This window comes from Megascapheus bottae, chromosome 27 (assembly GCF_031878675.1).
Source record: "Megascapheus bottae isolate mThoBot1 chromosome 27, mThoBot2.hap1, whole genome shotgun sequence".
In the NCBI taxonomy this organism is placed as follows: Eukaryota; Metazoa; Chordata; class Mammalia; order Rodentia; family Geomyidae; genus Megascapheus; species Megascapheus bottae.
In genome coordinates this window covers 9,497,035-9,521,229 of record NC_143535.1, presented here as the reverse complement: position 1 = coordinate 9,521,229, position 24,195 = coordinate 9,497,035, and the positions used below count along the sequence as shown (strand labels likewise).

The 24,195-nt window shown below is 42.7% G+C and overlaps 1 protein-coding gene across 2 annotated transcripts; it reads right to left on the bottom strand.

The window, feature by feature from the left end:
- Positions 1–648: 648 nt before the first annotated feature.
- Ppp2r1b (protein phosphatase 2 scaffold subunit Abeta) lies at positions 649–23,494 on the bottom strand. Of its 2 annotated transcripts, XR_016532814.1 has the most exons (16): positions 23,350–23,494; positions 22,495–22,585; positions 21,754–21,854; positions 17,939–18,171; positions 17,470–17,617; positions 15,584–15,739; positions 14,574–14,688; positions 13,799–13,869; positions 13,396–13,530; positions 12,177–12,350; positions 9,205–9,265; positions 3,623–3,777; positions 3,108–3,250; positions 2,777–2,868; positions 1,424–2,370; positions 649–1,318 (listed from the first exon to the last, which is right to left on the bottom strand). XR_016532814.1 is itself a non-coding variant. In XM_090319532.1 (15 exons), exons 1-15 carry the CDS (start codon positions 23,461–23,463, stop codon positions 2,354–2,356), a joined length of 1,806 nt encoding a protein of 601 aa, XP_090175658.1. In that variant the 5' UTR covers positions 23,464–23,494; the 3' UTR covers positions 649–2,353. The 2 variants fall into 2 exon arrangements, 1 of the variants encoding a protein (XP_090175658.1); XM_090319532.1 differs by having other exon boundaries at positions 649–2,370.
- Between the last annotated feature and the right edge of the window lie 701 nt (positions 23,495–24,195).

Sequence of the window (24,195 nt, the reverse complement as noted above, 5' to 3'; positions counted from 1 at the left end):
GTACAAAACAGAAACCCCTGCTGTTAGAGGACCAGAGATTACATTCTAGTGAAAGCAGGACAGAAGAACTACCTGTATACAAAATGCCCACATTAGAAGGCAAAAAGCAGTTCCTCTAGAGAGGAATCAAAAGGGTTTCCTACTTAAGTCAGAAAGAAACAGTGAAGTCCCTTAGGGGTCCACATTTGAGAAAGCAAGGCTTCCCTGTCCCCCGCTTTAGTCGGAGGGCAGGATGGTAAATGCACAGAGCTAGGGGAGCAGAGTCTGTGCACAACCAGTGGTGGTGTCGGAGACTCGTACAATGGCTCCAGTGCTAACTGCTTTCAAAATTCTAGACAAGTCTCTCAGCTATGAAACTCAATGAGAGCAAACATGTAGGTATTTAAATACTCGTAACACTAAAAGTGCTTGAGCATAACAGTTTAAGACAGAAGAATGAAAATGTAGAAGCATTTTTTACTTAGGAAAGTAATCCTGGCCCAAAGTAATAAAACAGAAATTAACTAAGGTAATTTATTTTTATTATTTATTTTTTGCTAGTGGTGGGGCTTGAACCCAGGGCTTGGGTGCTGTCCCTGAGCCTCTTTTGTGCTCAAGACTAGCATTCTACCACCTGAGCCACAACTCCACTTCTGGTTGAGTGGTTGAGATAAGAGTATCATGGGGACTTTTCTGTCTGGACTGGCTTTGAAGCACGATCCTCATATCTCAGCCTCCTGAGTAGCTAGGATTACAGACGTGAGCCACCTCACTACAAGGTAATTTAAGTTTACAATGCAGGTTGATCATCCCTGAGTTTTATATTGCTCTGTTTTCCTAAGACAAGACAAAATTAAAGCATTTACACGAATTCAGTTTATGTAATTATTTAATAAGTTGTGTAGGTGTCTCTGGACCTTCACAAAACAAAACAGTTTGGTCGATTTAAAAGAGGAGGTAAATGAAATGAATTCCAAAACCAAAACAGTAACACCTAACTACAAAACAAGAAGCACTGAGAGAAAACTACACTATAGTAAGACCTCATTAACTAGAATCCGTTAGCCACACAGTTTGATTAGGTGAAAAACATGCATTTATTTGCAAGAAAAATATTTAAATTCTCGTGAAATATAAATGCATATATTTCAAGGATTAAAAAAAAGATGGGAGCTCGTAGAGATCCTCAGGGAAGGAATGTGAAGTAAGTGCAGAGTAGTGGGAGCTGGCATGTCCGCTGGCAAATGGACATGTGAGCTTTAAAGCTGGTTACACATGTACACAGGCGTCTTGCAGGCTATTCATTTGCTTCAGCGAATCCTTCAGCCCAACTGACTACCTTAAATTCCAGGAGGAATTAATGAGGTTTTACTGCAAAAGTAGAAAAGTAAACACTTCAAGTAAGATTCTAGCATCACCCATACCAAAAAATTAGCAATGAAACCTGAGCTGGAGAAGCTTCTGCATGGTGCCAGGGCGAGGTGTGTGCAGGCAGGAGCAGAGCCAGGCAGCACGGGAAACCCGCAGGGCGGAAGGTGGATCCAACACTCATTCCGAAGACGAGATGCCATCCTGCCATGAGACAGTACAACTACTGCCCGGTAGGAGGCACCACGGTGGAAGTTCCTCAGAAGAGAAGAAAGAATTTAAGGCAGTCACAGTGGCAAGCCACTGAAATTTTAGGTTTCAACATCACACATTAGCAGCAAGATACATCCAACACTTCAAGTTTCTCAATGTCATGATTACAGACGAAATCAAGCAAATAAAAAGCAGATCAACATGTTAACCCTGAGTTTCCACATTCCCCTTTCTTGTGAGACAATGGAGCAGACCATCAGAACCCAGGAAAATGTGGTTTTCATTACAGTGACATCTCACTATATCTCCCAACAGAGAATCCATACAATAAATTATTCTAAACCATTTACATTTAACTTTGGAATGGGGGAGAAGCTCACAGACATATGTAAATGGTAGGGGATTCACTTCACTCCATGTCTGGGTCCGAGCCCAGCAGACCTCTCTGGATGTTAAACGGCTTGGACCTGATTCAGAAGCAGGATGGCAGGAGCCGGAGTGGTGCAGGAAAAATCATTAGAAGACAATCATGAGATGACAGTACTATCAGGAATTAGGAAGTATCAGTCAATAGGAAATCCTTAAATAATTATCCCAACAAAGAGATAAGTAAAAAAACAATCTCATTTCATCTTTAGAAAGAAGTCACTTAAATTTGATTTCTTCTACGTTGTTGCCATTTGCTTGGAAGAGATCTTGAAGCTTTTCCATTTTTTTCTCCTCCCAGGTTAAGAACACATTGGCTAGAAATCTGTGATAATTATTTGGTAAAGGCTTGTCCTCCTGTTTCGCATTAGGCCAACGCAAGAACTGTAAAATTCCAAACAAAATCAAGGTTAGTGGTACAGAAAGTTCAAGAACAAATCAAGCTATGTGAATTTTCAGCATGTAACAATGATCAGAACACATGAGACTAAGAGCTTCTCATCGTGTAGTCTCTTTCTTTAGTATGGCTGTAGTCGGTCTGTTCATTCTCCCAGGCTAATCACAAGACTGAAGTCCAAACTAAAATCTGTGCCTGCCAGTAAGAATCATAACCTCACTCTCAGTCCTAGACAAGGAACTGAGAAAATGGTCTGTTCACGGAGGGATGAGTGGAAGACCAAGAAAGTTCTAACCAAAGAGAGGGCTCTGTATCCCAAGGACACTCCATCCTTGCTACCACCCGTCCTTTCACCCCCTGCCCTAGGCTACCAGCCCACCTCCACGTACGTACCGCTTATAGCTTCCTGTGCAAAGTACTTCACATCCATGTCTTCATCCTGACCTAACTTCTGTAGCACCGGCTTCACTTCCCCCTGCAAAGCACTAACATTCAAAAGCAGTATCTGTGAAACAATCCAGTGAGCCCTGTGGTGCTTTTTAAAGGTTAAAAAGTATTTTATAATACTTAGGGCCAGAAACTGGCTGTAGTCATCTAAGCATATATAGAACTTAAATTACTTTCTTTAAAGAAGCTCATATTTTAGGTGAAGTAACAAAGAACTTCATTTTAGCCATTGTTCCTATCAGGTGTTAAAATATCCTTTTAAAATAAGAAATCTTACTTAGTATCTAGAATTGGTCCAATCTTTTGGAGTGATTTGGCCACATTGAAACGAACATTTGCTACTTGGTCTCCTGCCATTTTTAATACAATGGGCAGCATTTGCTTGGTAGTTATTTCCTGACCACAGGCTTCTGACAGTGCCTAGAAAAATAAATAAGATAGCACATTAAAAAAAAAAGTCCTAACTTGAGTGAGACAAATTAGTACCTAATAAGAAAGCAACATTTCTAACAAGGAAACGTTTCTAGCATAAGGCACACAAAGACAAAGGACTGGAAAACTTCACCAGGACTCACAACTAAGTAACAACTTCTCAACCACTACAACCAATTTTAGCAAGAAAATCAACACTTAAAAAAAAAATCAACATTTTTCTCTCAGGTCCTAAACTGTCCACATGAATCAGTCTGCAACAGAAGGCAGTACATTCAAACATAGAAATGCACATGTATAACTAATACACTCATTACTTTAATGCCTGGAACTTATCAAGAACAAGGAGGTAATACTCACATTAATGCAGAATAGAGTGGTCATCCGATGCAAGTAATTGGGATCATTCGCCATTACTAACACTTTAGGAACGATGGTATTTTGGGCCCATTCTGTACCAAACTTCTGGACTAATTTCATGAGGTTATTGGTGGCTGCTTCCCGGATGGCATACACTGAAGGAGAAGTCCAGAACACCTTGTTATATGACTTACTGTATCAGCACAACCACAATTGTTTACATCGACAACCAACATGGACCAAAACAAAACCTCTGTGAACACACTCAAGTATCTCAAGTAGCAAGCTCAGCTACAGCTCATAGTGATTTGCTGGTACACTTTCAAAATCTGTATGTCAAGGAAAAAATACGAAGAGCTCATTTGTACACAAACTCAATTATTACCAAATATAAGTGCCTAAGTGGCATTACGTGTTACAAAAAGAAAATACCACATACATGCTCGGGCGCAGTGGCTCACGCCTGTAATCCTAGCTACTCAGGAGGCTGAGATCGGAGGATCAAGGTTCAAAGCCAGCTCGGCACAAAAGGACCTGAGACCCTTATCTCCAATTAACCTCCAGAAAACAGGAAGTGGGGCTTCGCTCAAGGGTAGGGCAGTAACCCAGAGCTGAAGAGCTCAGGGACAACATCCCGGCCCAGGGGTAGGGCAGTAGCCTTGAACTGAAGAGGTCAGGGACAGTGGCCAGGCTGAGTTCAAGTCCCGTGACCCACAAAAAAAAAAAAGGAAAAAAAAAAACTATATACTATTCCTTGTTTTTAATTTGTAAGAAATTGTAAAGGTGATACATAGAGGTTATAGTTATTTAAGTCAGGTAAAGAGTCCCCTTCTTTTTGGACAGTGTCACTCCTTCCCTTGCTCTCTCTCAACCATGCCTCTTTTTGGGTTTTTTTTGTTGTTGTTTGTTTTTGCCAGTCTTGGCAAACTCAGGGCCTGAGCACTATCCTTGGGCTTTTTCATGGCTAGAGCTCTACCACTTGAGCCACAGCACCACTTCTGACTTTTTCTATGTATGTGGGACCGAGAAATCAAACTCAGGTCTTTGTACATGCTAGGCAAGCACTCTACCGCCAGGCCGAACTCCTAGCCCAACCATAGCTCTATCAGAAGATGAAAACTAAGGCACTCCAAGAAGTCCCCTAGAGTAAGACCCACAGAGTGAGACTAGTGATAAGGAGGTTTGGCAGTGAGGGCTGAAGAGCTTAGGGACAAGAGACAGGGAGTTGTGGGAACTCAAGTGGGCCATGAAGATTACGGAGGACATGTGTTGGTGGAGAAAAGAGGGGAAGAAAAAGAAATGAACCTAAGATACAAAGGAAAAATGGGGAAACCTGTGAGCTTAGAGTTACAGTTACAGTGGGCAAACCACTGTGCATTTTGAAAGCTACAGGTAGATGTGATAAGAGAAGCAATGATGGGGTTCCGTGAATTTTAAAGTTATCTTGTGACATGAGGGCCAGGGGGTACTTTACAGTAAATACATCACGGGCACAACTGGTAACTAAATCATTGGCCTCTGCATTCTTGGTATCTAGATGGCAGATGTGTCAAAGAGAATAGCTGAGAGGAATTCAGCATGCATGCGCACGCACGCACACACGCACGCACACACGCACACATGGAGGCAAACTGGGCACCAGAGGCTCATGCCTGTAATCCTACATTAAGGAGACTGAAATTGGAGGATCACAGTTTGAAGTCAGGCCAGGCAGGAAAGTCTGTAAGACTCTTTATCTCCAATTAAGCACCAAAAACTAGAAGTGGAGGTGCAGTTCAAATGGCAGGGTGCTCACTAGCCTTGAGCACAAAAGCTCAGAGAGCACTCAGACCCTGAGTTCAAGCCGTAGAACCAACGTGCGTATCCGCACGCACACAAACTCAACCCAATAAAAACACTTTTGCATTAAAAATATTTAGGTTGATACAATAGCAGATGTCTTCTGTAAACAAATACATGTCTAAACATGTAATAACTCTACACAAAGTGGTTATAAATATAAATCATAAAGGTCTGACCTACTATCCTCTCAAAAGCTGTTGCTATATAGGAAGCCCTAACAAATTCAGGCCTTTATCACATCATTTTGCAAACCCAGAAAGACAAAATTTGGACACAGAGCGCCCAGGAGCACTCTCTAAGCATCACCAACACGACAGCCCAAACCCTCCTACGCTCTTCCTCCACCCAGGAGCTAACCAGAGCATCTGTGTGTTTCCTCTAATTAATGTGTTTTCATATGCCCAAATCTTTTCTCACCATAATGCCATTCGACAGGAAGCAATCCCATTGCCAGATGAACCAGAGTCAGAGCATGCAGGCACTCAGACTGGACCAGGACCTTAACTGCACTCCCCTCCACAGCTGGCCAGATGCCCACTGTGTTCTTGGCTCCTCTCAATGCTGTTGTCAGAAGAATGCAAACCATCCAACAGTTCGGTCTGTTTTCTCTCCTTATTTTGTCTATCTTCCTGTGTTTTCCACGCACTCATGCATTCTCTCCCATTCTCCCCTCCACCCCCCCAGCTCAGACTAAGCAGTAGAGAAGGGTTCTTTGAATGTCTAATTCTACCTACACTCACCACCCTTTACTTCCTTTTTTCTTTCTCCTACACAAAGGAAATTCCTTAAGCTAGTGATGTAATTCAGACCGAGCACTTGCCTAGTGTGGGATAAAATTCCTTAAGTCATCACTGTTCACACTCCTCTCTCGCTGTTCCCTCTCCTCTGTCTTCACTCCCCTCAACACAGCCTCAATTTTACCCTTTCCCTCTCTCCCAGTCCTGGGAGTCAAGCCTCAAGCCTTAGTGTGCTAGGCCAGCACTCTAACACTGAGCTCCATCGGCCCTAAACCCCACCCGTTCTGATCAATAACGTCCACTCAACTACATAATCATCCTTTCTGTCTTAAAGGTCTCTGGACTTTTCACACTATTATAGCTATCTATCCATCTAGATGTAGACAGATAGACAGACCGACAGCCAGATTGAGCCTTGAATTTAGGACCTGGGCACTGTCCTGAGCTCTTCTGCTCAAGGCTGCTCCACGTGTGCTGTGCTGGTGGTTAACTGAAGATCACAGCCTCATGGACTTTCCTGCCAGGGCTGCCTTGGACTCTGAACAGCAGTCCTCAGACCTCAACCTCCTGAGCAGCTAGGATTAGACGTGTGAGCCACCAGCAGCCACAATATTCTTTTTTTTTCTTTCTTTTTTCTTTTTTTTTTGCCAGTCCTGGGCTTGAGCTCAGGGCCTGAGCACTGTCCTTGGACTTTCTCAAGGCTAGAGCTCTACCACTTGAGCCTCAGCACCACTTCCGGCTTTTTTCTATGTATGTGGTACCGAGGAATCGAACCCAGGTCTTCATGCATGCTAGGCAAGCACTTTAACCACTAGGCCAAACTCCCGCCCCCCCCCCCCCACAATATTCTTTTAGTAGCTTTATATCCAGGAAAAAAGTCTAATTCATCAGTGATCACTACGTAACACTTTCCTAAAATGTAAAAGCAGCATATTGTCAAGTCATAAAACACACTGAAAACATTAAATAAAATGCAAAAATAAAACAACAGAAAACCCCTGTGACTAACAGAACAATTGCAGAATTGCCCTTTTTAGTGCCATCCCCACTTTAGCATACTGCCTCAGCAAACAAGGATCCCACCTGCTCCCAGAATTGAGAGAACAATAACAAATGAGAATCAAGCCTAAATAAAATGAGTATCAAGAAGTGGAACAGAAGAACTTTGAAACTGCCTTAAGCCAGGTACTGGGGGTTCAAGCCTGTAATCCTAGTTACTGAGAAGGATGAGATCTGAGGATCAAGGCTCAAAGCCAATCTAGGCAGACAAATCTGAAAAAAGCCTTATCTCCAATTAGCTAGCAAAAAGCTGGGAGTTGAGGTATGTCTCAAGTGGCAGAGTACCAGCCTTAAGGAAAAAAGCTAACCAACAGCACAAGGGCCTGAGTTATAGCCCTGCCTTAATCCAGAGCACCAGTTCAAGAATAGAATGATCTGTTATGACATTCCCATTATCAATAAGTATCAGAAACATTTCATTTCTAATTTTAAGCACCTTTTAAAAGAAAATTCTTTCCTGTAATTTAGCTAATTTGTTATCCCACTCCTCCCAAATACCCAGCCATAAGTATGCACAGACAAGCAGAAAGGCATCCATTGCTTTGACAGATGCATCCAGTGCTGAGATACAGCACATCCAGAATACTGTAGAAGTCAAAACAGACCGACAAAAACACAGAACCAAAGTTCATAGGACAGTGTCACACGAGTCCCCAAAGGCAATCAATGGAACAGGTCTAAGGTCACCTGGCACAGAGGGTTCGTCTCCTACCCACTGCTGTCTGGCAAGCAGGACATACATACATGCATCTATCTGAAAGCCACACGCCCACTGCTGCCGTCCTGGCCACACTCTCCTAACATCACGGCGGCAGCAGTCAGAAACAAGCAGTAAGACTTCCATTCACCAAATCCAGAACTAGCAGCCCTCTCTATACCAGGTATCTCCCACTCCTAGGAATCCGGCATGATGCCACCCTACCTACGATACACCATCCAGAGTTCACCGCAGAAAAACCAAGTAACTACTTCTTTGTGTGAGTCAGTACTGGGCTTGAACTCAGAGTCTAGGCACTGTCCTCTAGCTGTTTCACTCAGGGCTGGTGCTCTACCTGAGCCAGCTTTACCACAGGCTCTTTAGTGGATAATTGGAGATAAGCATCTCACCACTTTCCTCCTGCCTGAGTTGGCTTCAAATCTAGATTCCTAGAACTCAGCCTCCTGAGTAGCTAGGATTACAGGCGTGAGCAAATGGCACCCACTTCAATAACCACTCAGGCTTTTTATCCAATCAGCGTGGCAGATAAATCTGAAAGATTCCATCTTCCATTAAACAGCATTTATATCAGTCCTTTCAGGTAATTCAATCCCTTTTCAACCGATGACTCCAATGGTAAGCTTAACATCCTAACGTGGTGGTTCAAGCCTTAGCCATACCTAGTTGGAAGGTGGAGATTGGGAGATAGTTGTTCAAAGCCAGCCCAGGAGGGGAGGTTTACAAGACTGTATCTCAAGCAATGGCCGGGTACAATGGCATGACAAAAGGAAGCATCTTAGTCCAGACCAGCCCAGGCACAAAGTGACCATCTATCTCAAAAATAACCAATGCAAAGTTGGGCTGGCAGTGGTTCAAGTGGTTCAGTGCCTGCTTAGTAAGCCCAGGCTCTGAGTTCAAGTCCCAACACCACCAAAAGGAAAAGGAAAACCAAAAAATCCTGAGGAGACAGGAAAAAAGAGCAATAGGATAAGAAAGAGGGCAAAGAAATAATTTAACAAACAAAATTAATTTATAAAATATAAAAATGACAGACACTATGGAAAATCTGTAATCAGAGAAAGAACTATGTCGAATTTACTCAAAGTCATACATCACTGTACTGTAAAGGCAAAACATATAGTGTTACCAGAATTCAGAATTCCGTCCTGAAAGGAAACGGATGAATATTGTAAAACCTCAGCAAAACCCTGGGCTTCCCACTGTGATCTGTTACGTCATCTACTCACCATGATCCACAAGCCAGGCCATACATAAAGAATTCAGCTTTTCATCAAAAAATTCCACACCCTATGGATACAGAACATTCCATTAATATACATCTCGAAAGCTCAGGGACCAGGATTCTCTACTTACATTAAACAAAAATTACCTGAAGACTAATAAACAATTGCTTACAAGCAAGCTCAATTCATGAACCTGCCAGAAAAGGAATACTATGGGATTTACAAACTGTAAATCCATTTTACTGGACAGAAATCATGAACAGCCTGACACTGTGGCACATGCCTATAATCTAAGCACTCAGGAAGCTTAAGCAGGAAGAATATAAATTGTGAAAGCTGAGACACATAACAAGACTGTCTCCAAAATAAAACAAACAAGCAATGGAATCAACAATAAAATTATTCCTCACCCTTTATAACTAATATAATTGAATTTAAACACACACACACACATAAAGAAAAGCCTAAGAGAGCTGGCACAGGCCTACCTAAGTAGAATAGGGCAGTTAGAAGTCAGACACACACTGCAGGAGGGTAGGGAAAATGCAATGCAAATAGTCTGCCAAACTAAACCTGGCAAAAATGATTCACCAAGAACAATATCCATAAATGATATTAATAATTACCAGTTGTCTTCTCTTTTTGGTTAACATCAATAACAAATCCTTAAGAATGAAGCAAGTGACATCACGATCTCCTGACTGGAGGTGGGCACTGGTGACTCATAGCTCTAATCCTGGCTTAGCACCAGGCCGAGCAGCTAAGTTGAGATCGGGAGGCTGGTGTTTCAAAGCCAGCCGGGGCAGACAAATCCAAAAGACTCTGTCTTCAATTAAACAGCAAAAAGCAGGACGAGAAGTATAGTTCGAGTGGTAAAAGACCAGGCAAGCAAGCAAGCTGAGAGTACAAGACCTAGTACTTTCACACACAAAAAGGAACATAGGAGGGAGTGTGGGAAGGGAAAAAGACAATTATACAGATATCCTCAACTAGACAGAATTTCTGGGACAAGAGGAGAAAGCAGCAGATGGGGAAAGGAGGCACTGGCTCATAGGGCGTGTGGAGCCATGCCCCAGCTCATTCTCATAGAGCTCTAGGACTCTCACACCTGATAAACACTGGGATCCGGACTCTCCCGGGTCCTTCCTCCTGAGGGCTAATATTTAATCTTTTAATTCTTTGAATTCTAAAAAGTTCCTGACCAGTGATGAAATATTTTAAATAGATGAAATACAGTTTCTTTGCTTTGGAAATAGTTTTAGTGATTTTACTTACAAACAGATTTTGTCAGAAACTTGAGACTATTACATCTGTTCTTAAAGATCTCTCTTCATTTCAGGATGAAGATTTTCCTTATTTATTTCTATGTTTTATGAGTACATTTACTCAGATTTACTTTATATTTACTCATATTTACTGATCTAAGGCCAGGCTGACTAAATTATTTAAAATTTTTACATATTAAGGAAAGTGAGAATATATACTAAAAAAAAAAAAAGTTGAAACGCTAAGACAAAATGTCTGTAATTACAATTCACCTTTCCCAGGAATAAGCCAGTCAAAGGTGCCATCCATCTGGCTTCCATACTGCTTGGGTATAGTGCAGCCCTAGGACACTTCAAAGTGGAGGCAGAACACAGGATAAAGAAATGGTGTTTGGACCAAGACATGTGAAAGGGTATCAATGTATGTGAATTAATGCACCTTCTATCTGGCAAATATCATGTAACCCTTTTACTAATTACAATAAAAAAAAAAAAAAAAGAAATGGTGTTTGGGGTTAGAGATGTAGCTCAAATGGTAGAGTGACAGCCAATGAGAAAAAGCATAAGATACTGAGTTTGAGTCCCTGCCTCAAACAGAAAGAAAAGAAAAGAAAAGAAAGAACTGGTGCTAGAATTCACCTCCTAGACAGCTGTTTCAGTCTTCAGCAAGCCCATTGGCCACTGCTATTTTCCACCCCACTGAGTGATCCCTGAGAGTCAGAGCCCTGAGGGTGACAATGGAAGGGGTGACAAGATGATCTCCCTCGACTCTCAGATGTGCTGACAACTTTGGCTACTATTCTGAGAAACAGAACACTTCAAATTGTATATAACATAATGTTGCAGACATCCACAGAATACATGTGTTCGTGAACTAAATGGACCAACACCACTGATACAGATCCAGTGGAAAGAGAAAGAAAAAGATAAACCTCACACTGTGATCTAAAAGGATTGAAGCAGGGCCAAGGGAGGAATACAAACTGGAGTCCTGTCAGCTGTAACAGACATAAGAGCGTTCTTACAAACACTCCCTGCATTCTTTTATTCAACAATCCACAAAGGTCAATTAATGATGGGCTATGTAGCAGCCACTAGAAATGAAATGCCCAACAGTCCCTATCCAAGAAGCAATCAATAGTCAACTCTCCCCACTACATAGTAATGGCTATAGTACACTGATGTATAGCGCTACACTTATAATACTCTTTTACACTGTTTACATTGTGACAGTTACAACACACTGATATAAAAGGCTACCAACAGGAATAAGGACCTATGAAACTTGTTACTGTGTAGGTCATTTAATGAAAATGAAAGAAAGCAACACATGGCTATAAAACTTAGCTTTGAAATTTTAAGCATAGTAGTTAAAACTAATTTTAAGCATAGCAGATTAAAACTAGTAACAATCCGTAACAAATAATGTGATTAAAAAACATGTAGACTTGGCCAAAATAACTACATGACAAGCTTGTCTACATGGTGGGCCCTCAACTCTCCTACATCAGAATTTAGGAAAAGTGATTTTTAAGGACATTTTGCTTACAATATAGGTAAGCAGAGAAGCTTCTTAAACAAAAATCAAATCCAATATACCTTGAAGCCACACTTCATCTTCAAGTCATACAGACTGCTTGGGCCTCTTACTTGCCATGGTAAATCTCCATTATCCCTACTACCCTTTGGCTCTGAGGACACTGCACTCACCAGCTGGCCTGCCAGCAGTGGCATGTACTCAATGATGGCCAGCCGCACCCTCCACTTGGCATCCTCAGCCAGTTCCACGATGGCAGGAAGGAGAGACTGAGACAGCTGACGGATCCCAATCACTTCATTGACACAATCCAAATTCGAGATGATATTCAAACGAACCTCAGGACACTATAAAGAAGCCCATAAAGATCATATGTAAAAACACTCTTAAAAAGTACTGATAGATTTTTTTTTTTTAAAGATATAACTAGGGGTGTATCTCAATGGTAAGGCCCTGGATTCATTTTCTAGCGACACACACACACACACACACACACACACACACACACACACACACACACACACACACACAGGTACAGCTTACAAAATAATAATTCTGAATACATATAACCTCTGGAACCCCATCATTTACATCCCCTATCTGCCACAGCTGATAGATTTCAGGCAGGTTATTTTATCTCTCTGTGTCTCTGCTTCTTCATCTGAAAAATGGGAACTTAAAGCCATGCCTAGCACACAGCTATCATTCAAGAAGTATTAGCTATCACTGTAATTTTTATATTCTATATAAGTTTAAATAAAAGATAAGTTTTTAACAGTGACTCATGCTTATCATCTTTGCTAAATGGGAAGCTGAGATTGGGAGAATCATGGTTCAAGGCCAGACCAGGCAGAAAAGTTCCTGAGATCCTTTTCTCAACAGAAAGCTGGACCCGGGAGCAGATACCAGTTTTCCCAGTCATAATGGGAAGCCTAAAGTAGGTAGATCAAAGCCTGGGCACATGCCTGGGCAGGAAGTAGGTTCCTACCTCCAAAATAACAAGCACAAAAAAGGAATGGGAGCAGGGCCCAACAGTAAGAGCACCTGCTGACAAGAAGAAGGCTTGAGTTCAAAACCCCAGTACCACTTAAAAAATAAAATACAAATATTTTTAAAGCAAAGATGCATTGGCTTTAAAGATATTGGAATAAGTGAACATTAAGCAAAACCCAAGTAGAGACATGGATGCACATTTTTATAGTTTACTTTAGTGGATTCTTGTATTCCATTTCTTGGGAAACCTGTTAACTCATACCCAGAAGGTGAGTCAAAAACTTCAAGTTATGATTTTTAAGCCCATTTCCATGTTTCACTCCTACGCTAGTGAAACTCCAAGCTAAAAGTCACATTAAATCTAGGACTATGAAAGCAAAAGAATTTATAACCACTCACCTCATCCTTTAACTGAGCTAAAAAAAGAGGTAGAAGATGTTCAATGGTATTCTCTTTACCCAAAATAGTAGACAGTCCCATAATTACAGAAGCCAGAGCTGATTTGACATGTTGATTGGTATCAGACACTAACTCCTAAAATAAAACAAAAAGACTACAGAAGCCTCCATACCATCTCCTAAGGCACTGAAAGCCAGCAGCACTTCATGAGACATCTGTTAGATGACAGGCACAAGGGTCAAAGAGCACATTACAAGCATAAGTACAAACCCATAAGTAACAACAACAAAAAAAATTTAGACAATTGCTTTATTTATTCCGCGTTTATCTTTAAACTCCAAAACCTTTAAGGAACATTCACCTTTGTATAGGGCAGAGTAAAATAAACTGAAGTTTCATTTACCTTTATATATGGTAGAATCTGATTCATTATTATGGTCTCTCTACCTTCATTGGGCAAGTTCTCACAAAGTTCTAAAAGAGATAAATAGAAAAAGTAGTGTCTTCATAGAACCATTTATGAAAAAAATAAATAACAGGCTTTTTCAACAATTACCAAGTTAAAGCAAATCCTATGTTTAAAACCAACTAAGGACTTTAGGCCCTTGCATACTAACTATGTCAATCTAGCTTATAAACAAGCTTTTAGAAATAAGAAAAAATGGCTGTTAGGTCTGAAATGTAAAGTAGCAGCTTTATAGGACAATGCGACATTTTCACACGTTGAAGTCACCTTTGTTAACTAAAACACATTCTAGGGTTTAAAAAAAAAAAAAAGAGGGGCCAGGAGTTTGGCCTAGACCCGGGTTCGATTCCTCGGTACCCCACATACATAGCAAAAAGCCAGAAGTGGTGCTGAGGCTCAAGTGGTAGAGCTCTAGCCTTGAGAAAGTCCAAGGACAGTGCTCAGGCCCTGAGCTCAAGCCCAGGACTGGCAAAAAAAAAAAAAAAAAAAAAGATCCACTGCCGGGTGCAGTGGGCTTGTAATCCTAGCTACTCAGGAGACTGAGATCTGAGGATTGTGTTTCAAAGCCAGCCTGGGAACTAAAGTTCTTATCTATAATTAACCACCAGAAAACTGGAAGTGGCACTGTGGCTCAAGGGGTAGGGCAGTAGCTTTAAGCTGGAGAGCTCAAAATTGAATAACAAAGATTGCAACATGAATTAAACTCCTTAACCTTTTACTTTATGGGCAGCAGCTGCTCGGACTTCAGCTTCACAGTCTTTAAGTAAGTTCTGAAAAGCTGGAATGAGATCATTTAGGGTGATTTTAGGACCCACAGCTTTCTGGAGCTAAAAAAAAAAAAAGAAAGAAAAAGAGGTTTTTATATATATATATATATATACACACATATATATATATATGTTAACATAAACAAAATAGTGCAATTTTCAAGTATATTATTATAACATTTTCTTTTTTTTTTGCCAGTCCTGTGTTTGAGCTCAGGGCCTGAGCACTGTCCTTGGACTTTCTCAAGGCTAGAGCTCTACCACTTGAGCCTCAGCACCACTTCCGGCTTTTTTCTAGGTATGTGGTACCGAGGAATCGAACCCTGGTCTTCATGTATGCTAGGCATGCACTTTAACCACTAGGCCAAACTCCTGGCCTTATTATAACATTTTTCCATTTAAAAGAATCCAAAAATTTTACATACAACAGAAATATGGGAGCTTTTTTTTTTTTCAATTTGAGGGATTTTTTCTTTAATACTTAAAAATGCCAATGTAGGCCGGGAGTTTAGCTTAGTGGTAGAGTGCTTGCCTAGTATGCATGAAGACCCAGATTCGATACCTTGGTACCACATACATAGAAAAAAGCCGGAAGTGGGGCTGATGCTCAAGTGGTAGAGTTATATCCTTAAGAAAGTCCAAGGACAGTGCTCAAGCCCTGAGCTCAAGCCCAGCACTGGGAAAAAAAAAAAAAAAAAAAAAAAAAGCCAATGTAGGCACCAATGGTTCATGCCTATAATTGTAGCTCCTCAGGAGACTGAAATCCAAGTATCAAGCCAACCACAGCAGACAAATCCTTGAGTCAGTTACCTATAATTAACCAACAAAAAACCACAACGAGAGGAATGGCTCATCAGCCATGAGCAGAAAACAGTGAGCAAGGGAGTAAGGCCTAGAGCTCAGTATTCACTCTCACTCACACACAAACACACACACACAGTGCACTGATTTTTACCTCTGAAAATTTGTCAGCTACCATATAGCGAACTCTCCAAGACTTATCTTCTGCAGCTTGCCGAAGGGTAGGCATAACCAAGGCTTCAAGGTCATCTTGAGGGAGTAACTGGGCAATACTGACACAGGCTTCCACAGCCAGGAGGCGCACTGAATCCTAAAAGAACACACAGAGCTCTGTGTGATACGAAGCAGTGCTGCTACAGGTATCATTTCAAAAACAGGAACAAAACAAAACACCATGTGTAAAGTCTTTATGTCTGAAAATGGCTGGATAGCTTGTTCCTTTCATCAAGAATGGCATGTGAAACCAAGAGAAACAAAGGTGTTATAGGGAGAACAGCAGATAAGTCTGGCTAGAGTTTTTACTAAGGAAAATGAAAGGCAAAAAGTGTCAAAGAGAACATATGTATGATATAGCTGAAGCCTAGCTATAGTAGAAAATGCAGGGGTAAAAAATGGAAATTACACTTACGGAAGTGATACAGAACAGATCAAAGCAGAGAAAAGGGTAAAGACAATCACTCTGCAAGCTGTTTTCAAACTACTCAGCTCACAGTAGCAGTTAAAAGAGTGTAGGCAGGAGACTGAGATTTGAAAAGAAAATTCGCAAAGAAAGTAAGTTTGTAACAAAAAAAAAATATTGAATCTAACTGTTGGAGTAAAACCAAATTAACTCTGAGATAGAATCAAAACACAAACATACATACATATGAAAGGGAGGAGGGAGAGGAACGGGATTAATGTACTCAGACACAAACTGCCAAATGACAATTACAAAATGGAAATATAGAAATAAAAGGCAGTCATAAATCTGGACTTGAGGATCATAGACATCTAAGTAGAAACTGAAACCCTGTCAATATATGAACACCAGGACAAATGAGGCCAAAAGTTAATGTACATTATGTACATTAGAGATATGCACACACACATTAAGAAAGATGACAGTGACTCCAGCTCTGCAAAATACAAGTTTGAAAAACTGTAAGTCTATGAGAATTGACTGGATGCTCAACACATTCATCCTTCATATCCAAATGAACAAGCACAAACAACAGATATAGGTTCTTGGCCATAATATAGATGTTGTAGTTTTTTAAATCATACAAAACAAAGAACTACTATCACACTCTTCCAAAGCTCTGCATTTTCTCCTGGTCCCTTTCTCAGAATGCAATGACACCACCATTCACCTAGCTGCTCAAGTCAAAAATCTAGATCTTGAGTCCTCTTCCCCCAGTCTAATGTAACAGTGCTAAATTGTTTTGGCTCTGCCTGCAAGCCTTAGTGCAGATCCCCTCCACCTTCACTACTTCTACCTGTGTTCACATCCATCATCTAGTCCCTGTTTACTCTAAGAGTCTCCCAACTGATTCCTTCTGTTTCCTATTCTTATCTCTTATCCAAAGATGTAAATTATACTATATCACTTCTCTGATCACAATCTAAATATAGTTTCAATGAGTCTAGAAAAGAAAATCCAGGAGCTGGGAGTGTGGCCTAGTGGTAGAGTGCTTGCCTAGCATGTATGAAGCCCTGGGTTCAATTCCTTGGTACCACAGACACAGAAAAAGCCAGAAGTGGTGCTGTAGCTCAAGTGGTAGAACATTAGCCTTGAGAAAGCTCACAGACAGTTCCAGGCCTTAAGTTCCAGCTGCAGGACTGGCCAAAAAAAAAAAACCCTCTAACCTATGGCTTAAAGATCTGGTTCCATGCACCTTCTTTTCCTATTGTTTCCTGTTGTCTGGTTAAAAAAGAAACATATGGACACTAAGGTGAGTAATACTAGGCCAGAATTTTGTTCATTTCCTAAGAACCTCCCCTCCCCCAAAAAAGATGTTTACAATGTACCCATTTGTAGCTCTTTAATGCAAGTTGACTTACCTGTTCATCTGAAGCTAGATTAGTGAACAATGGAACAATCTCAGTTTTCACACTGTCTAGTTCCAGAACTTTCGCAAATTCACCCAATTTGGAAGCTGCAGCACGCCGTACCATTGGTGTGTCATCTGAACACAGGGAATGGAAGTGCCTGCAGCAGACAATAAGGAAGGTGTTTCCTGCCATCGCTATGGGTTATATATATCCAGAACACACAGACAGACAGACAGACAAGACAGAGACACATACACACACACACATTGTAGAGTCTCCTCTAACATTAGTGATTAGTTTTCTACTCACAAAAGAAACAAAAGTAAAACATTGGTACATTCATCTGGATGACTTTTTTTTTTAACAATGGCATCAACCCTAATCTACTTTAGACTACTCATTGGTAATAGAGTAATGTGTAAACTGTCAACTGTGAGCCCACAACAACCCCAAATATTAAAAATGTATTGTATCTTACTGTCTGATTTCTGCCCTGACAGCATTTGAAGCTCTAGGATAGCAAACGCTGAACAAGCCACACGCAGATGTGCGAGAGGTAAACCAGTCCCCACTTGCAAGGCGTTTCACTAGAGGCACAAAATGGGCTTCCAGAGCAATAGGCGTGTGCTCCTGGGAGATCTGCCTCAGGGACTCTACAGCCTTGTCTCGAACCACAGTCTCTTCCACAGTAGCCAGACTTTCCAAAGGAGGCTGAAAATCAAAAAGGAAAACAGAGAAGAAATTTAATAAATCCGGTTAGATACAGACTGCCACCTTTAATGAAACTGAAGGGAAGTGAGTGGGACATGAAACCAGAATGCTAGCTACTTCATACCAAATGGTTACTTTGAGTTCATGCAGTGGTAACATATGGTGCAGTCACCCTGAAGACACGACTTCTGTGGAAAAGCCAAGATCCCATGTCCCAGATGGCAATTCCCAGATGGTGTCTACTAATGACAACGTGGAAGAGACTTGACACAATATTAGTATTACTAGGAGCTGAATCACCAAGTTTAAATGATACATAGCCAGACTCAAAAAGGATTATGTGTATTTCCTTAAGATTTAGTACAGAAATGTGACCCTTCAGGTACCACAATCACAGGATGATATCTTGACAGGCTGCTGAACTTATGTCCTTTTGAGTACCAGCCTACAAGGCCCTAGAGGTTAAACCAATGCAGCCTACCTGGAGATTAAAGCAACCCTGCAATCCTGCCTACCAGGTCCAAATCATCCAATTATCCAACCTCTAAAAGGCCAATATACCCCAGATGCACCAGGCTCTGACAGAAAAATCAAGTGAGGAATACAGAGAAAGTGGGAGACCAGAAGAATACAAAGGGGTTGGATCAGCAATGAATATGACATGGCCCACTGGAAAGTGAAAATCAGGGTCACTGAAGCTCTGCTTTTCTGGATTTGCCCTTAGTCCAAGTACATTCATGCTAAACTACGAAGAGTAGTGCACAAAGTACCCCTGGAGAATTGACCTACAGAGTAACAACTCAAAGGAAAGATGTGTACCCACCTAATAGGTATTTCAAAAAAAACTTGGTACATAAAGGTCATTAGTCCTCAGCTCTCATACAGTGTTTCAAAAGCCCACTGAAAAGACACTGCCTTGAATGGGCATAACCCAAGTAATAGAAAGCTTGCCTAACAAATGTGAGGCCCTGACTTTAAACTCCAAAATCACCAAAAGAAACAAGGAAGATACCACCTGGCTCTTACCTGTTAAAGTCTTTCATGACATGTCCCCTGCCTACAGTGACCTCCTTTCATGTAGTCCCAGCCTAGGGGTCTATCACTACAAAACAAAGCAAAGCTCTAGAAAACACTGATTTGAGCTCTGCTCCCTTCTCCAAGTCCTTTTCTTATGGACCTTGGATCAATATAGCAGTTTTGATACCAACAAGTTCCACGTTTCCAAGAGTATGAAGCTCCTTCTCTCAATAAATGATGAGTAGTACTGGAGCAGAGAATACAAATGAAACATACAGAAGGATCCTTGCTCTAGGGGAGTTTATGGGAGGAAGATAACAGTCAAACTTGGCAACAATTATTGACTAATACTTTGTAAGGAAAAAGAACACAATGAGGTGACAGGAAGTGGCAGGCTATTTCAAGTTGAGTGATTTGGAAAAGTCAATCAGAGATGAGTTGAAGTTGTTTGAGAGACAAGCCAGACATAGGAGGCTGAAAACAACATTTCACTAGAGATACGAGGTTAAAGGGTGGTCTTAAGAAGACAACGAAGCCAGCCAGCTTATTAAAAGAACAGAAAGAAGGAAGTGGAGCTGTGGAAGAGACTCAAGTGTTGGAACGCTAGCCTAGGGCAAAAAGAGCTCACAGATAGCACCCAGGCCGAGAGTTTAAGTCCCACAACCAACCAAAAAAAAAAAAAAAAAAAAGGCACACGATAAAGGTAAGCCTAAAGAGGTGTGTTACAGGAAGGTTTGTAAATGAAGGTACAGAGTCTAAATTTTTTAGAATCTATGGCAGCGATCCACAGAGCTAGAAGGGAAGAAGTCAACTACAGATGCTCCTAACTTCCAATGGAATTACATCCAATAGACTCACAGTAATTTGGCAATACAATAGATGAACTACACATTGAAACCCAACCTACCAACCATCAGTCTGGCCACACAGAAACCTGGAGAGTACTGAATTACGTCTGTGATCATGTACCTGCCCAGGGGCAGCCAGCTAGGCTGCAAGTGACAGCATTCTATTCTCAGTATTTTTACTGGGATCCCCAGAAAAGTTTAAAATTCAAAATCTGAAGTATAGTTCCCACTGAATACACTTTTTTTGTACCACTGTGAAGTCAAAAGCTCCTAAGTCAAGCCAGCATTAACATTTATAGTTAGGAAGCTGCTATAGTAATCTAAATGAAAGACCATGGTATTTTGGTAGTAAGGGAAGAGGAAAGGGACTATCGTAAAATATATGTAGCATCTACGGGAGTTCCTAATGGATTCGATGTAGAGAAGAAATGGAACAGCCTGGAGAGGCAGGGATGCTGTTCAGTGGTAGAGTATCTATATGATTTATCTATTTGAATGTCAAACAAGTACTTCAGATATAGTATACCTAAAACAGAACTCAAATTTTTCCCCAAAATGTTCTTCTTTTAGTTTATCACCATCTACTCAATTACAGAGGCTAAGACCTAGGATGTACTCTTTTTTGTTTTTTTCTGGTAGTGCTAGATGGAGAACCCAGGGCCTCACCCATGGTAAACAAATACTCTACCACTGAGCAGCATCCCTACCTCTACAGGAGGTCAAGCTAGAAATCATGAATTATGAGAGCCAATATCCGGTAAAAATTTTAAACACTAAGCACCAGAAAACTTAAAGTGCCACGATAAACATCACTTCCTTTTCCAATCGCTGAATTCCAAGTCATCCTTTAAAATCTAATTCAGATATCTTCCACGAAGTCTTCCCTGATCATTCACAGTGAATCCCTTTTGGTTATTTACTACTTGGGTACTCTGTATGGAATTGCAGCTTTCCATTTAAGAGCTGATATTTTTCCACTTAAGACTGCAGAGCAATATCTATTTATACATAAAGACAAGATTTCATTCCATTTGAACTGGTCTTCAACATTAATCCTAACTTACAATGTGCCTGATATAGTAGGTTCCCAATAAGGTGAACTAAGTTGAACTCATCAAAAGCAAAAATTATACAATTAATAAAGAAAATACTGCTGGATGCTGGTGGCTCACGCTTCTAATTCTAACTACTTGTGAAAATGAGACCTGAGGATTGTGGTTCAAAATCAGTCTGATCATGAATGTCTGAGACTCAAATCCAATAAACAGAAAAATCCGCAAGGGGCCCTGTGGCTCTAGTGGTACAGCACTAGCCTTAAGAAAAAGAATCTCAGGGACAGCACTTAGGCCCTGAGTTTAAGCTGAAGGACCAATGTGAGTACACGTGTGCGCGCATACATACACACACACACACACACACACACACACACACACACACACACATGCTAGATGAAAATCAAAACTTCCTACTTCAGAAGGAAAAAAATTAGAAACATACCAGAAAAAACATCAAATCTTTTCCTCCCTACCACTAAACTATTACAGAGGCAGAGAAAAGTTCTTTAATTCAGCCAGGAAAAGAAATACACAGATCAAAGTGTCTTAAATTTTTTTTCAACAATTAAGATGACTAAAAAAGATTTGCACAAAAAATGGTTGAAGTACACTGCCTATAATATAAAGTTCTAGAAGGATGTAGTCAGTAGCTAAGTACTCACCAGCAGACAGTGAGCAAAATCAGGACCTCCCACCAGGCCTGTGAAGTTCCCCAGCTGCTCAGCAAGAGCTAAGAGCACTTCATCTTCATCATAAATAGTATCTGGAAAGGAAAATCAGCAGGTATTCATCAACAAGTACTGACAGCCCTGAGTGGGACACTCAGAAGGAGAAACAGAATATGAAATGGTCCAGCCACAAGCCTAACAGCACCTCCTTCCTTCTCTCCATCCTGGATAAATCTGTTTTACACACCCACTCTCAAATTTAACTCATAGCCAAATGGTTAATGTTTGAATATGTCTAGCCATAACATCACTACATAGTACTTAATGGTACTGTAGATAACAAACTCTAGCAAATACTCAGAAAGCCACTGGGAAAAGGAATGTCCATATCCTTTTTTGCTTTTTGTGGAGGCACTAGGGTTTGCACTCAGGGCCTTGTACTTATGGGCCAAGCACATATTACCTGAGCCACGCATTTGCTTTAGGTTATCTTACAGACAGGGTCTCTTCATGCCCAGCTGGACCTTGGGTCTCATTCTTCCTGGTCTTCCTATCTACAATTCCTAGACAGCTGGGATTATAGCAGTGCCTTACATGACCAGCTTACAGCTGACTTTCTGACACAGATAGCCTCCAATTTCATCCCCATGATCTCCATCTGCCTTTTGCAGCAGGGATTACAGGCATGAGCCACCACATATGGTCCTATGTTCTTCTTTAAACAAAGACATATACCTGTAAGGAATGGCAGCAATTCAGTTCGGGTCCTTTCTACTCCAAGTGCTAGAGCAATTGTTGATAACTTCTTAATGCTGTTGAGACGAAGCTTTAAAAAAAAAAAAGAAAATGGGGGAGTACAAAAATGGCTGCAATTAAGATTAAAGGACAGAAGGTATAAAAATAAGGATAACCTTTCATGTAGAATTAATTCATAAGGAAATTCGGGAGTAATCCTCATTAGGGCAGAGGAAGACTTTCTCCACGAAACTCTGAAGGGCCCAGGAAAGAAATGAATGAATGAAAACGGGGTGGGGGGGGGACCTGAGATAATTTGTATGACAACAGGGGGCACTGAGGCAATCTGTGAAGGAGATGAAGCAGGTGACAGGATGACACACGAAGAAAACCTCCCAGGAAGCTGACACGGGGGCATCCAGGTTATTCATCGGCCACCCCACTCTCCACCCTCGTTCTGCCCGCCAGCCCGGCCAGTTTCCACGCCGCGGGAAGGGGACGAGGTACTCCCGCCACTTTCGGGGCCCCCTTGGCAACCAGCGACCGAGGCGCTGCAGCCGCCCAGCCGGCGCCCCAGCCCGCCGGCCCGAGCCCCGGACCACGGCGCGGGGGGGGGGGGGGGGCCGGCCGGAAGGCGCCGGGAGGCGGGAAGCCGTCCTCCCCACCGCCCCGGGGGGCCGGGGAGAAGGCGCGGGCCACCACAGCCCCCCGCCGACCGGCGGCTTCCCGCCTCCCCCGCCAGCTCGGGGAGAGTCTGGCCCTTCTCTCCCTCAGCCTCCCAGAGCCGCCCGGCCTTCTCCCCCTCTCACCACGAGCCTCGGGGGGCTCGGCCGCTCCCTGGCCCCACTTCAGTACCTGCACGTCTTCATTGCGGAGCTCGTCGATTAAAACCGCGATGGGATACAGTGAGTCATCTCCATCTCCGCCCGCTGCGCCCGGGCCGGTCCCGGGCCCCGCTGCGCCCGCCATGTTCTTTCTCCTCCGGCTGGTCGCTGTCGCCCACCCCGCGCCCAAGCCCCGCCCCGCGCCCGAGCCCCGCCTCACACCCGGGCCCCGCCCCGCTTCCGGACCCCGCCCCGCGCCGAAGCCCCGCCCCGCGCCCGGGCCCCGCCCCTCTCCCAGGCCCCGCCCCGCTCCCGAGCCCCGCCTCACACCCGGGCCCCGCCCCGCGCCCGGGCCCCGCCCCTCCAGGCCGCCAGCACTAGGGCTCCAGCAAGAGCTAAGCGAAGCGGCGGGGCTCGAGTCCCTCTTCTGCTGGTGGGGGCTTCCGCTGGACCTCCACTGTAGTTGTAGATGTGAGCCCCAGAAGAAGGATGGGCTGAGGTAGCGAATGCAACCCGTGTGTCCTTTCCCCAGCCGAAAGAAACAGGGGCAGGGATTCATCCTGCTCGTGCTGGCCCGAAGGAGCCAGGGACCTACCTACCTGCGTGGTACAGACGGCTACTTCTCAGGACTCAGCGGGGCTAAAGGCGGTGCCAGGGGCCAGGAGGAAAAGGGCTGAGGCACCTCCCCCCGACTCCGTCCTGGCCCCGGGCCACCGGGTCGCCGGGCCAGCCGGCTCTCACTTCTCCCCGGGGGACCCAGCCTCCTCGGAGCCCCTCCACCTCTTCCTTTGGCCTGTCTGCCAGGATCGTGGCTGGCTCCCACTCTGGAAGACAAATAACGCGGGCGGGGAGAGAAAATGAACAGTGCCGGCCAAAC